Here is a 16,722-nt window from a genome sequence, read left to right as displayed (position 1 = left end):
TTTGTATAGAGTTTTCTGTCCCTAAAGGAGCACATATTTATAAGGGGCTCCATGACACTGCAAATCAGGTAGAGAAATGAGAAACCACTTCACCAACTGACTTAAGGAGGTGCTTTGTACTGTGTACTAGCAAGATAAGGAAAGCTAGCCAGGACACTGGGGTTAACCATCCCTATTCCTATGACAAATACATGAGATATTTTATAACCAAACAGTTGGGATCTTAGTGTAACATCTGATCCAAAGCACAGCACAAATAGCATCTCCTGTCACTACGGAGAGACAGGTTTAGAGGTTCTGGTCCGTAAGTGACCACCACTTACAGCAGCATCCTGGTTTTCCTCAGAGGTCTCCCAACTGAGGATGACCAGGACCATCCTTGACACTCTTCCAAGATCCGCTGAGATCTGACTAGAAGGCAGGAATGCTGCTGACTGGAAGAGTGAAGTGTTATCGGTAAGAGCTGTCAAGTTTACCCTGACACCTGGCAAACCCCAAGGGTCTTGGCTGTAATGCAAGTCGCAGATAACCTCTCTCTCAAAGCAGCCCCGCCCTGGTGTTGTTTGACACATTGTACACTGCTTCCTGGGGAATCCTGATCACTGCTGGCTAGCAACACTGAGTCAACCCAATATCGAAAGGGTGTGCTTGAACTCCAGGTTGAAACTACACCAGCTCGGGGAAACTGCAGTGCTTGACAAAACAAGCTCCTGCAAATAAAAGCACCCTTTACCAGCAAGCAATTGTGAAACCAAAACTTACACAGCAATTCTGAGAAATCGGAAACTGTTGTTGTATCTAAAAGAGCAATGTTTTTAATAATGAATTTTACAAACTGTAAAATGCAACATTTCATATTAACAGTTAATAATTCTAGAACCGTTACCCCCACCTTCTCCTCAACAGGTCAAGCTTTTCACAAAATATTGCATTTGCCATTCTAACACTTTGTAGACTTGAAAAACTCAGATGAAGACTTACAACTATAAGGTAATTACCCATTTATTTAGTGGCACATTTTGCAAACTAGAAATTTATTTTCAAACTCTTTATCGTCTCATCTGCAAAAAAAAAAAGAAAAAGCAACAATTCACAAGCAAGGAATGCAATTTGTTCAACTGACTCCAAACAGACAGTACAGTCTTCAGGTTAGGAACAAAGCTTTTCACAAATATTTTTCTCCTTTGGAATCAGTACATAATACAAAATATACAATTATTGAACCTCTGTGTAAAGTCAATTACGCAGATTTCTAAGTAGCAGTTGAATCAACATGGACAATAATTTACTATAGCATTACACAATCTACATACATGAAAATAGTTCTGCTTTATTATATAATTTTTATTGTTAAACATGAAAATCTTATTACTGTTCCATATGTATTACATCTTTTGAAGGGTAAGCAATCAAACATGCTTTCCAAGCTTCAATATATATGGATTTTTTTTTTAAAACATTTGATTACTGAGACACCAGGTAAAAAAATCTATTTGATGAAAATAAAAACACATACCCACAAAATATACATGGTTAAAATGATGAGGCTTTTGTATGAAGACCAACAAAGCAATTCTAGTTCCTTCAAATTCAAGGAACCAGATTTGCAGGTGCTGGGGTAGAGTTAATTTAGTAAGGCAAAATGGTGAGCTTATCAGTGAATTAAAAGTTAGCAGGGTGGGCTTCATTAGTTGTCCAAATTGCAATTTTAAACACTTGGTCACAGAGTGATGCCTGCCATTATCCTATTTTAAAATTACACTGATGCCAGAATATGACGTATTTATGTCTCAATTTAGGTGTTCGCTGTCACGTGTGGACCTCTGAGCAAATATGAGCATTATTTTTTAATGGTTTAAAAATGTTTTACGTCTGCTGGTTATCACTCCCAGTAGACTACAACCCTGCTGGGGAGGTGGGGATTTTTTCCTAAAAAAATCCTCAAAAAATGTGTCCACAGATCAGTGCAAATGATTTTTCTTTAAATTATACACAATAGTGGTTCATCATCATCAGACTTACAAAAGTATGATTCTAGTATATGTTCAAATACCATTAGGAAGGGTCAATAATTACCAAGGGTATCTGAACACGAGGGAGAAATGAATCACTTTTTGAAAATTTAATTGATATTACAAACCATAAGCAATCATAGTAGGCACCCTTTTAGTACTTTTAAATAACATTTAAATCATGTGTTGCTCTGTTTGTAAAATCGACACCTTTGTAGAAATATAAATGCACGAGAACCTTGATAACTGAAGACCCAATCCATCCCCCACCCGACACTTCCTCCCCTAAAGACTGAAACGGACGAGTGGGGGAAAAAAACAGACCAGACCAATACGTCTGTGCAGTAATGAAAATCTTTAAACCAACTTTATGCTCACTATGAAAGGAGAGCGGACAACAAGCAGGTGCTAACACTAGTGTATGCTTATGAGGTATTATAGGCTTTTTGTGTTGCTGAAACAGCAGAACCAACTGATGACATCAACTTGTATAACTGCTACGAAACGTAAGAAAACCGTATACCATTATTTAAGCAACAATCTGCCAAAGTCGTTTCATTTTCTACTATTCGTTCCGGTATCTCTGTTCTGTGTTGTATGGCTTCCCTGATCTCATTCAAGCAATTACAAGCCCAGGAGGAGTCTGTGTGTTTTAGTATTATTACCACATAGAAGCAAGTGTCCAAAAAAAGAAATAACTACAGCACATTTAATACCTTAAACAGCTTTAAGACATTTAAACCACACCCACTGTAATGAACATAAAACTTAACAAGAATGAATATCGAGTGAAAATGCTTTTCGGTATATAACGGTCATTTCGATTTACCTTTCTAAATGTAACACTGACACCTATGTAACCAGAACACCTATTGCACACCATTCAGATTCTAAAGCTATACAGTGGATATGAAGAAATAGTGTATAAAAGCAAAAGTGAATGTTTTTAAAAAAGGCTTTCTCTAAAATAAAATGTTTATTCCAGTCTGAAGATAAACCATAAAAATAAAGTATGAACACTTAAATATCTCAATGCAAATGTTTCAAGTGGGTTAAGCAAATTAAATTTTCCTTGTTTGTACTTTATCTCTATACATGAATGATTTCAGGATTTATTTTATAATTTTTCAAGAAAAATGATAGCTTATAACCAGAACAAAATGCATAGATCTTTCAATTCTAAAACAACTGGTTTACTATTTATGTGAACAAGGGCTCAGCAACATAAATTAACTCAGTACAATCTGAACACAAACTGTGCTAAAAAAATCTAAAGGTGACTCACAGAGAAAAGAGAACAGCTTGATATTGAGTGCGTGCGCGCAAGAATTTACCTTGGACCCCTTACAAAATGAAGAGGAAAAACTTGTGGCTGAAAAAAACATCAGATTTTTCCTCCATTTACACATGGCTGACATTTAAGGCTACATTAGCTGTAAGATTCACGTACACAGAAGGCAGGTTGTCGTCATACAGTCATGGCCACAAGTCTGCACATCCTTTATAATGAGAAAAATGTGGAAACTGATTAAAATATATACATAAAGAATGGATAATAAAATGAAAACATAAAATCTATGTACATTAACATGTTTTTTCACGATACATGCAATGTCTGCACACCCTATGTCTTGCAAAGGATTTGGAAACTTTTGCCCATGACTGTACATTTACAGATAAGAAGAAATTGAGAAATACTAGCACCCTCTGCTTGCATGTTTTTAACTTCATCCATTTTTTTCAGACTAATACATTTTTAGTCTTTAATTTCAGACTTTTATTCTCACTACTTGGCTGCAGGAGATAAGGGTAAGCCACTGTTTCTAAATGTAATCTTCTGCTAAAAAAAAGTGCCATCAACACTGATTTAAAAAAACTTAAAGAAATATACTCCTAATGTGTGGCTAAGGGTTACATCATTAGATTGTCAGTTTTCACAGAACACGTTTGAATATTAATACACCCTGTGTTGGTTACATCAGTACACTTAATCTCCAGAAGCTAAGTAGTTTACAAGCAACAAGCATTTACTTGGATTTCTTTTTTATTGAACCTTAAAAAGCTTCAGACTTAATCTATTTTCTTTCATGTTTAGTGACATTTTCTTTAAAAAAAAACAGGTCAAAAACACACCGGTTTTGCCACAATGCGTTTTGAAAACTGGTGACAATTAAAAATCTTCAAAAATATATCACTAAATTTTGAATATAGCTTTAGAGTCAGAGAAGCATGTATGTCTTAAAAATCTTCTGCACAAAGCATTCAATTACACATAATAGCAGCAACCTCAGCCAATCCCACTCCTGAGAAAGTGAATTATCTGCTAACAGCAGAGTAAATCAAATCACACAGAAAAGATGTACAGAATCTAGGGCCCCCTCCTTGCATTGCTTTTTGTTCATAGTTAAGGTTAAATAAAGGGAAATGATAAAAACTAAACCTCAGAACAAGCAGTTTTCTACAAACAGAACAAACTGCAGCAGCTACCCAACAGCTCATTGATAAAACACTCCCTTAAAGATCTTCTTTCAAACATTTATCATCAAACTGGTTTTACAAGAGCCCTTCATCTTGGGGGGGGGAAACAAGAAGACTCTAAAGGTACTACTGCTCACTCAGCATCTGTAGTTTTTTTTTTGAAAAGCGGATGGGGAAAAAAAAAACATAAAAAATAATTAGTGTCGTCAGGGCGCAGGCTCTCGGACGCCAGGGAGAGAGGGTATGAAAGCAGGCCCAGCATGCCTCAGAGCGGAGGAGACAACCGCTTTGGGCTTCCGAACAGTCACCCCACTGCAGCTCCGATGGGTGGGGAGCGGGGAGCGCGTATCATGAAGCCACTTCTACAGTGGGCGCCGTTCACCTCGGTCGAGAGCGAACCCACTCTAAGGGGCTTAACGCAGGATGTGGACGGCGTCAGGCCTGACCTGGGGGATCCCGGCGTCAGGGGATGAAAAGGCGAGATCAAAAGCAGTCGATAGGGTTCCAGTGATAAAAATAAAGCCAGGACTGAGTCACACATACCAGAAAAGAAAACCAAAAGAGACGGTAGGTAGAGAACGTCATGAGCCACGATTCTGTTTGCTGGATTAACAAGGTCTACCAGGCGCTTGCTTGTCATTTACCCGTTTCTTTAAAGAATAAAAGGGAAAAAAAAAATCAGTAGGACTAACAATAATATTCACTGAACAAATATTTGTTGCATCCCAGAAGACCAGAAAAAGGCAGACAGTGCTTTTAGTTTTTACTTAAACCAACTCAAGCTTCATTAAATACAGGCGCTTTTTTTTTTGCTTTCTCTTTTATACATGGACAATTGCACTTTACAAAAACAAAAAAAATTATACAACACACAAAAAAAAGCTAGAGTCCAATTATTACAGTAAAGAATTGTTTAAATTTTATAATAAAATTTTCCATTATTGTTCTGACTTTTTCTTTTTTTTGTTGAGGACCAAGAAAAAAAAAACAAGAAAGAAAAGAACAAAGGAAAGGAGAACACTTCACTCCCTTGGGCAGATAGTTGCAGTACTGTAGCTGTTTCTGTATCTCCTCCTTCCCAATCGCACATTCCCTTCTTAAAATAAAAGCTCTGAGGACTGACGGTAGACAGACTGATGAATGGTGTTCTTGGTTGGTGGCTGTATGTAAACTCTGTGCTAAGCAGGCGGTATTACCACATGTCGTCGGTCGATGCCGAGTCCTTTACAAAGAAAAGGAGGAAGAGACCCTTTAAAGCCTGGAGTGTCCACAAGCACAGCAATTTCTGGATATCCCAGACTGAAAAGGGTTAAAAAAGCTTTGATAACTACTCTGGGGTGGAAAGACACTTGCAGTGAACACAGGTGGTGTTGACCGGTTATTTGTACAACGACAGGGAGTCGGCTGGACGGCTACAAGTCTGAATGGTGCCCTAGGGACAGCAACAGTTTGAGAAATGATGGGATGGTGGAAGAACTGAGCCAGCAGGAGATTTAATCCCAAACAAAAACAACCACAGGAAGTGAATGTATGACAGTTCCACCCAACACTGGCTGTCTCTAAGAAAAATCAATTTGTCACCCAATGTAAGAAAGGACAGGCTGACAGACCACTAAAACTAAAAAAAATCAGTCTCTAAAAAATATTATCTTTTGAGATGATCCATAACCTTTGCAAGCCGAACTGCAGATTTAAAAACTATCATTAGCGAACGGAGGAACCAGTGTGTTTTTAATATATTACTTTTCTAAATATTTTATCCATGTCCAAGACTCACAGTAAGTTAAGCACAAGGTGTAACAACAAGCGAATGCTTCTGCTGTTTAATTTTAAATGACAAACATAAATCTGTAGTTGAGTCTCGTATACTTTTTTCAGAACTCTGTTCCCAATTTCTAGGCTGTTTGGTTAAAGATTGATAAAGACTATAGCAGTCAGAGACAAGGCAGAACACCTTTTCCACCGCAAAAGGCTACATAATTAATAGGCGTCATGCGTAATATAGTAAGTTCTTCATGACAAATTGCACAAACTGTGAATTATGGAGGAGAATGGAATACTTTCTCCTGTCATCTCTGCTCATTAAAGCCCTGGAAAGGGAATATGCAGATACTACGGCAATGATTGCTGGGTAATGAGATGAAATTAAAGAAAACCCATCAAATTAAACATAACCCCCCCCAAAAAATAACATTTAAACACTCAGATGGAGACCCATGTTTATGTATTACAGTACATTGGAAAAAAATAAGTACATTAAAAAAAGCGTACTTGTTTTTGGTTCAGAGCAGCTTTAAAATCTTGGTTAGAGATCGTGATTATGATCTTATGAGTCAGGAGACCAAAACCCAAATTTGATCATGCAACAGAAGATTCACAGAATTAACATGGAAAGTGCTAAATAGCAAGCACATTTTTGTACAGTTTAAAAACAGTTAATGCCAATTAGTTAATAAAGCATTAAAAGTATGGAAACAAAAACCTTACACCAAACGGACACACAAGCAACGGAAGACAGAATTACTGAGGCTAAAGGGAGATACTTACTGTGTCATCACTCCTGTATGGGTTGAGTCTGTTATATACGGCTTCAATAACACTCCGTCTGAAAAAAAGAAATTGAGAAGATTTAATCCCTGTGTTATGCATATTGCTGAACATCTTTTTATTCACTCATTTCATTTCAAGAAAACCATGCTTATCAGATTGCTAAACGTTTCTGTTTTGAGGAATACAGCAGAAACACTTACTCAAAGAATCATGAATTCTCATTAGAAACTTATAAGGGTCCAAACAATCTTTCTCCTAAATGTATGTTTTTGGTGAAAAGATAAGGAGTTTATCAAAGGCACAGGCAGGACTGCTTACAGTTCATGTGTCCAGTTTCTCTGACATTTTCAGTCTCTTAAACAGGGTCAAGTACAACCCTGATCCTATTTACAATTCATCCATGAAAAAACAAATCGCTTTCTTTAAAAAAAAAATGTGGTTCACTCAAAACATGTTTTATATCCTTTTAAAATAAGCGGAATATGTAAGTATGTGGCGGGAGAGTGTCAGGTCTTTGCCTTTTACAGTTAATGTCTAATGCCTAACAATAAAAAAAAATAATGCATGCTTTGCAGTATATAAAAACATCACAGGGTTTATTGTATCCTTAAGTACCGCAAATATTTAATCTTTCATTTGCACTCCAGAAACATGACTGACATGGAGCTTATTTCACATAGTGCTGTTTTCAATAAATCATAAAACTGCCATGAAAAATGGCTGTCGTGCAGAGCACATATTATTAAAATCATATTTGCAACATAAAATAATCTATCCACTTGGGAGTTAATTTTAATTGCCCCCTACTTGAGAATAAAAACCTAATTCACAACTTTTACTATTTAAACAAGATAAAGCAGCCAGCACAGTTGCATCTGAACTGGGAATGATTTAGATTCAGCATCTGTGCCATGTGAGATAATCAATACATCATCAAGAACTAAGTCAAACCCCGTGATAGACAAAAGGCAATGATTCGTTTAAAACAAGGAGGGGTAACCATGTAGCCAGTAAACGCATTAATTTGTTGAACACAGGGCACATGCAGTGGTTTATATCCACCAAAAACAAATATGACAAGCCCAGACACTTAAAATGATTGCTGCTATCTGTTCCCACTCCCCACCACCCCCCACAACAGACCCCACCCTTCCCCACAAAAGGAAGGCTGTGATGCAGTTTTACAACCTCTCTGAATGGGTGGCATTACCAGCTAAAAAAAAAAAGCAAAAATATATCACTTGATAAAATGTCAATGCAAGCTGACTTAACAGCATAGGCCTGTGTGGAAAGATAATGGTTCCACAGATCTTTACTCAGTCATGACTAAATGAACTTGTAAGGCTACACCCACAATGCACTCACTTGCTCGCCAGCTCCCCCCCTGGCGGGAGATTGGGGATGCTCTCCGTCGCTAATGTACGCATCACGTGGACTAAGTCTGGCACTCCTTCGTCACCCTGCTTCTTAATGATCTCTGGGAATCAGAAGGACTTCTTGGTAAGTGGGATGTCCCGCATAAGCATCAGAATTATCACTTACTATAAGCATGTTAGAAATAAAAACTTTCACACAAAATCTTAGCAAAATGTGAGTCACCATTGACAGCTAAACATGTTTCTCTCTGATGTTACTGCATAAGTGTTAATTCCCCCCCCCCACTCATTTTAAAACTGCGTTAAAACAACCCAGGAAAAAATAAAATCTACAAATTCAGTAATATTGTGTTGGGCTTGGTTTGTTTGTACTAGAGCATACTTTGAATCATGTGTTACATCATCCCTGAGCACATACCTTCTAGTATAATTTAAATACATTTTTTAAGATGTTAACGAGTTGCAACTGATCATTCTTAATATTTAGCTGAATACTTAGCTGAATAAAATAAAAAGCCGACACTGGTGTGACTAAGGCTATCAATTCTTTGAATAAAAAAGCCAAGGATCTCAGAATCAGTTCAGTAAATATCTTTATTAGAGTCATCGTTAACATCTAAAATAACAACATCACAGTTATTCTCTACATACTTCTAATGCTTGAGTTCTACTGTACAAAAATAAAGATTTCTACTTCTAGCTAATCCCCATATATAAATACTAAGCTAAGAAAATTTAAAAACCTTTGAAAATAAGACCTATAACAGACATAATGAATCTGTAGTTACAGGTAGGGAAACGCAAGTCTGCTTCACTGGCTCCGTTTCTTCTAGGCAATAACCTGCTTTCACACCCATGCTTGGACCCATCTTGGAGTTAACGTTTAAAAATCCAGTTTAACTATGCGTTAGCTTCATGAAAACAGAAAATGATGGATCCTACTCGTAAAAGTACTGTAACACAAGATCTGAAATACACACACAGACAAAATTGCACACAGAAAGGATGCTTGGAAATGTAAAGTTAGTTTTAAATGGTTACAGTATGCCAAAAATCATCTCTTATTAGAGTAATACACTGTATAAAAAAACTGAAAGTGCAAACCCATGAACCTTCTCTGTACTTTTAGTTCAGTAAAAGACATGATGGTCCCTAGTTAATGCCAGTGAAGAGGTCAATTAAGTCTAAATTTGCACCACTGAAATACTAGTTCCAGCAGGTAACTTTATAAACAAATGTACCAGACAACAATACAGTAACCTTTAAATAAATAAAATAAATAAATAATCCTGTATAAATTTTCTCAAAAAACAAATTTCCTAAAGTGAAGCTCTCCTTTCATATGTAACCACCCTGTGAACAAGGAACACTAGGTGCAGGCAGCTGTCCTCCCGATTCCTCCAGGTCACCACCTGCTACCATTCTTCCTCACAAAATACCACTGCCAATATATGCAGAGCTCAGCTTAGTAATGTCTAATCTTTAATAGCACTGGATAAACAGAGTCACTTGTGGTTAACCAGATTAATAGTTTTTACTGCATTTTTACTGCCTCACCAACTTGGAAAGCCCATTTAAGTAATCGGCAACCCCCACATGTGAGTGCAGGATTGAAAGACTGCAAAGGCAGTCAATTCATTTGGCAAGACCCCCTGCAGTACATTATCAATACAGAAGCACAGGGAGTGGGAGTAAGACTGATGAGATACTTTACCTTCAATGACAGACATCTCCCTGAGAAAAACCCACCACCTTCTGCAGGTGCCTGATCTGTCAGGACTTGCTCCCAATGTTGTGATTGCAAAAAAATAAAATAAACTACCAAGATTTTGAAGCAAAACAATTCTGCAATCTAAGACGTTAAACAGTGCACTGAAGATTCAAACTAGCAACCTTCCAATCACATCCCCCTGACCTTGAATAGCATACCACTCACCATATGAAATTCTCACACTATGTTCATCATACCAAGACCGGTGAATACTATTAACTATCTGAAAAACGTAACTGAAATGAACCTGCCCATTCCCTAAGTCAAAACTTATTGTCTTCAAATACCATAAGTACCTTGCACAAGTTAGACATGAGCACAACAAAATTATAAAATTACCTGCTGTAGCACATACCTGTAAGGCTGCTTACAGTGCGTAACACTGTAGGACCAGATTTTAACTGTGACAGAGAGTGAAATGTAGTAAAGCAGTAATTAAATAATGTCTGCTATTGGCCTTGGATTTCTAAAAATGCATTGTTTTAAGCTTTACTTAATGCTGTAAAAAAAGGGAAAAGAGGGAAAATAGAAAAGTACCTCTTTTACAACTCCTACCCTTAAACAACTTCAGACTATGGGCAAATATGGTCAGAGTCCCCTGAAAAAGGGTCTTACTGCTAGTTAAGACTTTTGAAGGTTTTGTGGTTAATTGACCTGTCCAGCATTCAAAGCTGTCGTCAACAACTGCTGTACTGTACATCACAGTTGCCTTCAGTCTTTGGGATTGTAACTGCAGATATTCAGTTGTCACTTTCTTTAACTTCAATTACCATCGTCTCACTGTACATTTACACAGCATAAAAGTATGTGCAAAAAAACTAAGCTATGAGATATGTTAAATGATTACACTCATAGATGCGATTACAAAGCACCAAGATGATGAGTTTATACTAAAACCGGAATATTCTAACAGTGCTTTATGTATATACTGTATACTTTTAATATAGATGAAACAGCAATCCTGAATTGGCCTCTTTATTACATGTTCCCTACATATAGCAGCTTTCATAATATACATTTATGACAAGATACTGACATTTCTGCAAAGCGTTTAGAGCTCTTTTTTTTAAATAACTGTAATATTTTTCCTTCAAAAGAGATAATTACTTCTTTTTAGCATATTGGATCATGCAAAAGTGATATCTCTAACACTTGCTTCATCAGGCAACTGAACGAAATGGGATCGAGCTGCCATTGTGGAGCCATTATGGCACGAAAGAACTGGAATTTACTTGGCAAAATATAACAATGGCTCTCGAGAAACAACGCTTTTTGTTTCTTTAAGGAGTTAAACGGCCAGGTTTAACTACTTCTGCACTAAAGCCACAAAACTCTTGGTATACTACTATGCCTATAATAAGTCAATTATAACAGCATTTTAACGTTAGGATTTTTATATGGGTATACCACGTTTTCATGAGTTTTATTGGCCACTAGAGATACCACATAGTACACTTCATTTAATTAAGCTGCTTTATGTAATGTAACTATTTATTAGCCTTTTTAGATGCTCCACCTTCTACTCGGCTTTCCAGGTACTTATCCAGATCTGCCTCTTTCTTCACTGCTTCCGGGGATACCTTGGGAGCACTGGAGAAACAGATCAACACCACACTCATGTTGTCCCGGCTTCCCTGTTAGACGAAAAAGAAGACATCAGTCACGTTACGTCCCATTGAGGACGTAATCATCCGCCACACAGGTCGCACGACGCACGCGACAACTTTCAAGGGCAAGAAAGAACTCACGATCAGAGCTTTCTTGATTCCAGCTGCAGCGAAAGCCTTTTTGATTACAACTTCCAGAGTGGAAAGCAAGACGAGTGCTTTGCGTTTTTAAAAACCGCGATCCCTCACACTGCAGCCATCTCGGGTCTGTCTAGCGCATAGCCGGCAGCATTCAATTTCCAAACCTCACCGAGCTTACCTTGTACAAACAAGTGTCGACAATCTCATTGCACACTTTCTCGAGGTCATCTGTCACTTCTAGCCTGGACCTGACAAAGTCACACAGTTCTTCGTTGGCCATGACATCCCAGATGCCGTCGCACGCAAGGATTATAAACTCGTCTTCGGGCTCGGACCTCTCAATTTCGTACACCTCCGGCTCGGGGGAGACCAGCTGCTCTGTGGGGCCCTTTCCGTGCACGCACTTGTAGTCGAAGTCCCCCAGGGCCCTGGACACGGCCAGCGACCCATTGACGCGCTGGATCATGACCGAGCCCCCCGCGTTCTGGATGCGCTCTTTCTCCAGTGGGTTGCTGGGTTTGTGGTCTTGCGTGAAGAAGTGGACCTTGCCCGCCCTGCTGAGCAGCCCCCGGGAGTCCCCGCAGTTGATGAAGTAGATGTGCTTGGGGGAAATCATGGCGCCCACGGCGGTGGAGCCGCTCCGGTCCACCCCGTGCTTCTTCTCGGAGATGGCGCGCATGTGCTCGTCGATCTGCAGGAAGCCCGTCCGGATGCCGCTCTTGACGTTCTCCACCGTGGGCTCCGGGGCGGCCCCCTGGAAGTCCGGGTTGTTTGTGATGTGCTCGAGCAAGTGCTCGCAGCAGTACTTGGCCACCTGCGAGCCGGCGTGCCCGTCGTACACGGCAAAGAACGACCACAGGTCCAGTCCGCCGGGCAGGCCGATGACCGCCGTGTGAGCATCCTCCATCTCCACCCGCCAGCCCTGCATGCTGCTCAGCCCGTAGCGCAGGCCGTTGCCCTCCCCGTGGGCATTGTGTTTCTCCATCTTTGGCTTGTCCAAAAACGCACCCATTTTGTTTTCCTTTTATTTTACTCTGCAGGAGGATAAAAAAAAAAAAGAAGAGGTGGTTTCAGATCGTCAGCTGCTGCTATTGCTCATGGCGCATCCCCAGAAACGTACCATGCGAGCTGATTTACAGCAAAAGCCCAAGAACTACCTGCAGGAGCACGCATGATTAATACCTTCGCAGTTAAAGCACCTACATGTGCGTCTGTGAGCTGGTTTACAAGGAAAAAATTCACATTTAAAAAAAAGACAGCAAAAAAACTCACCTACAACATTGAAATAACTATCGCGGCTCTATAAAGCTTGGGTTTCTGCACATCAAGTGGTTAGCACACTACACCACCTTCGCCGGATACCAATACAGTTCAAAGGCCATAATGAGAGGAATTATAAACTGTCGGGTTTTAAGTGAAAAAAGAACTTTCAATGCCTATGTGGTAGTTATATACCTTAACGATATGTTGAAATATTTAAATAAACCAAGGCGTTAACCCTGGTGTTCTGGCCACATTTTCCCCCGATCTTTACCAATCATGGCTTCCTAATATTCCCTGGCCGTGATAGGGCTTCATTACTCTGTTCACCCCCCACTGATAGCTGATGTGTGGTGATCATTATCCATCATCCAGGTGGGGGCCACACACTGGTGGTGGTGGAGGGGAGTCCCTATTACCAGTAAAGCGCTTTGAGTGGAGTGTCCAGAAAAGCGCTATATAAGTACAAGCACATGACTATAAACGAAGTCGATCACTTCCACGTAATTGGCATGCATTAAACTAATTTAATACTCAAGTCACGCCGGCCTAAGGCTAAATTCACTTGCCAACTGCACGTGCATAAAATAAGGAGACAAAGAGGAGCAAGTGGCTGAAACAGGTCATTGTATTTTTGGATAACCAGCACTTTTGTAACATTCTTCCTAGACGGCGACCGGCCAACAACAACAACAACAACAACAACAACATAAAAATCGCTAAAAATGGGGACAGGCGAAAAGGCTCGTCTGGCCTTGCTGGTGTTTCATGACGCGCTCCTGGTAACGACAAACAGGCTGTCCCCCCCCCCCCAGTAAACAAACAGCATCCAAATTCCGCCTTCGGCCGCTGTCAGCTGTCAACTGCGAGGCCCACGGAAACGAGGAGATCGGCGGTCTTGCCTTTCACCTTTAACGTGCCTCCCGACAGAAGCGCTGCTAGCGTTTTTGGTTGTTCCCCCCCCCCCTCCCTACGTATTCCTCGAAAGTTTCAGAGCGGTGAAGGAAAAAAAAACAATGTTGGAAGACGGAACGGCTGCCGTTCGCCTCCGCTAAAATGATCTAAACGGCCCGTTTCTCTCGGGACTCCGCTCCGTTTGCCAGAGCCCCGCAATCCCGGGGTAAACAAGCAGCCCAGCGCCGCAGTAGGCCCGGCCACAGACGTCCCTGAGGCCTAGGCGCCCCCTATCACTGGATTCACACGGCCTACCCCTCCCCCTCCCTCCTCGGGCTCAAGTGTCGGTCCGCAGCCGTGACGCGCAGCCCTGCCTGCGGCTCCCCGAGACTTACCTGGATCAGAAGCGAGCTCTGCGGGATTTTTATTTTTTATTTTTTAAAAAAAAAAGATAACACCAACGCAGCGGCGGCGGCGGTAGCGACAGCAGCGAAGGACTACCGGGAAGAAAAACACCGAAGGAAAGACAGAAAGAAGGAAGAGGGAAAGAGAGACAGAGACAGAAAGAGATAGAGCTGTGGTGAGGGGGAGAAACCGCCTTTCAATGCATTCAGATTGAAAAAGAGCGCAGCTCTCCGTCCTGGGTGAGCCAGGGATGCATTACTTTCATTTGAGAGGAAAAAATAAATTTCAAAGAGCATTCATGCAATCTAATCTTTTTTTTTTCTCTCTCTCTCTCTACGCCAACGTGTTTTGAGAAGGCGCTCCTAACCTCAGCAGTCAACCCCAGCCTCCCCGAGAGAGAGAGCCTGCACCTAACAACCTAATAACGACAGCCCAGGACCCGGATGTACATACAGCAGGTTGCGTGCTTGGAACAATTACATCATCACGATCGGGTACAAGGCAGACGAGAGCTGGGCGATTTCTGCTGTAATGTTCAAGGATGGGCGGAATCAATAGCAGAAAGTTTTTTTTTTATTATTAATACAAACGACCTTCTATAACCTTTTCCTTTTAAAACTGCTGCCATTGCACGATATCGCATTACAGACTCTGAAGAATTGAAGTCGTGCACAAATGTTGTGTTCAGGATACCCTTTTGTCTTCTGTTTTTCCATGATATAAACAAGGATCATAATTCTTCTCGGTATCAGTGCTTTGAATTCTTTTTAAAGGCTTTCTCCATTGATCATACCCCTTGTTGTTAGTTCTTTTACCTAATCTCTAATTTAGGCTGCACTATAATTTCACTGGAGTAGGTTATGTTGTAACATCTGCTTTCATATCACTGGGCTGTGTTTTTAGATTAATCACTATTGATAACAGATCTGCAATATAAATGTATTTTAGATCTAGCAGATAAAAAGTATGACATTAACAGGGGTCTCTTCTGTGGCATTACTGTCGATTGTACTGTTTTTTTAATATGCTGAAGCCCCAAGGAATCAGGTGGCTACAGTGTTTCTTATTTTATTAGTTACTGCAGTGGTTCCTCTGATTTTTTTTTTTAATCCATCCAACCTTCTGAGGAAGTATCCACTAGGGACAATTACACTCCATTTACCTGGTTTACATAACTGTATACATAGAGTGTAAAATCTGACAGATGTGTGCAACAGCCTTTTCCAGTCCTCAACGAGTTCCACAGGGTGTTTCCTGCGACCCAAGTCTTTTCTCCACCCAGGCAATGAGAAGATCACACATCCACAACACCAGCTCTTGTTCAACTGGACCCACCCAATCAGCAGTAATAGCTGATTTGCAATGTACGCTGCATGAAATTCCTTATGTTTCTTGTGATCTGTATTAATCAAACTATATTTAGACTATTTCACACAAACAGATGAAACTGCTGCCTTAGTCGCAATCACAAAATATTTAATGTTAGATCATCTATGCACCTGGTTTAATAGTGCTTTAAATTCCAAAACACATCAATAAAGTAAAAGCTATAGTCAAATGTAGGGCTGGCTTCCTATATTGCAGAAAAATCCTATTTCACACATCCCTCGAGGTAAACACAGGTTCAAATGTGTGTACTCCTTTATCTTGGAACGTTCTGATTTTATTTACAGAAGAATTATAGATGCCCATATATAGCCTTCATCACTGTACTCTTTCTTCTTTGATTACATCTGCATACAAGACAAATGCTTCATTGATTAATTTACAGATCTTTAACTGGGAAAACACGTTTACTTTATTGGAATTCTGTGTGCCATTCTACAATGTGTGATGTGTTACTTTTATAAAAATGAACCTCCCAAGAGCAGCTACCAACTCTGAGCACACATCATTTTCAATTTGGTGCTACCAATGACTGGGACACTCTTAGACTAAGCTGAAACCATTCCCCATTTTATCTGACGATGTTTTCAGTTGTAGCTCGTAATTATGCTACAAAACCCGAAAAACAAATTTAACTTCAAATCCAAGGTAACGAGCTATATTTGATTTACAAGATTAATATTATTGTTAATGTGCTGATCACCCTTACTACGGCCAATATGCAGGTGATGAACACAGTCCAGCTCGCTTATCGCCTGTGAGAGACTCAGCAGAAACATGCTGGCGGAAGTATTTGCTTTTTGGGAGGTGTGTTTCCGGTGTTAAGGTGAACTCTATCCCAG

At 39.9% G+C, this 16,722-nt stretch overlaps 1 protein-coding gene across 2 annotated transcripts; it reads right to left on the bottom strand.

Annotated features, from left to right (window-relative positions):
• Positions 1 to 792: 792 nt before the first annotated feature.
• Positions 793 to 14,935, bottom strand: ppm1aa (protein phosphatase, Mg2+/Mn2+ dependent, 1Aa). Of its 2 annotated transcripts, none has more exons than XM_088924812.1 (6): positions 14,485 to 14,935; positions 12,114 to 12,969; positions 11,704 to 11,821; positions 8,406 to 8,517; positions 7,038 to 7,095; positions 793 to 5,712 (listed from the first exon to the last, which is right to left on the bottom strand). In XM_088924812.1, the coding sequence occupies exons 2-6, from the start codon at positions 12,945 to 12,947 to the stop codon at positions 5,683 to 5,685; spliced, it is 1,152 nt and encodes a 383-aa protein (XP_088780938.1). In that variant the 5' UTR covers positions 12,948 to 12,969; positions 14,485 to 14,935; the 3' UTR covers positions 793 to 5,682. The 2 variants fall into 2 exon arrangements, with proteins under 2 accessions (XP_088780938.1, XP_088780939.1); XM_088924813.1 differs by having other exon boundaries at positions 793 to 1,061; positions 14,485 to 14,891.
• Positions 14,936 to 16,722: the final 1,787 nt, after the last annotated feature.

The sequence above is a fragment of the Atractosteus spatula genome, chromosome 9 (genome assembly GCF_055471065.1).
Source record: "Atractosteus spatula isolate fAtrSpa1 chromosome 9, fAtrSpa1.hap1, whole genome shotgun sequence".
In the NCBI taxonomy this organism is placed as follows: domain Eukaryota; kingdom Metazoa; phylum Chordata; class Actinopteri; order Semionotiformes; family Lepisosteidae; genus Atractosteus; species Atractosteus spatula.
Note: the sequence above shows the minus strand (reverse complement) of the source record. Positions and strands in the feature narration are given on the sequence as shown.

Bases quoted from the DNA above. Each gene is read 5' to 3' on its own strand.
- ppm1aa (XM_088924812.1), bottom strand. From the start codon at position 12,947: ATGGGTGCGTTTTTGGACAAGCCAAAGATGGAGAAACACAATGCCCAC. The intron at 8,518-11,703 runs GTGGAGCATCTA...TCTGATTCCCAG, and splicing joins CCTGGAAAGCCGAGTAGAAG to AGATCATTAAGAAGCAGGGT. The intron at 7,096-8,405 runs GTGAGTGCATTG...TCTTTTTTTCAG, and splicing joins GGGGGGGAGCTGGCGAGCAA to ACGGAGTGTTATTGAAGCCG.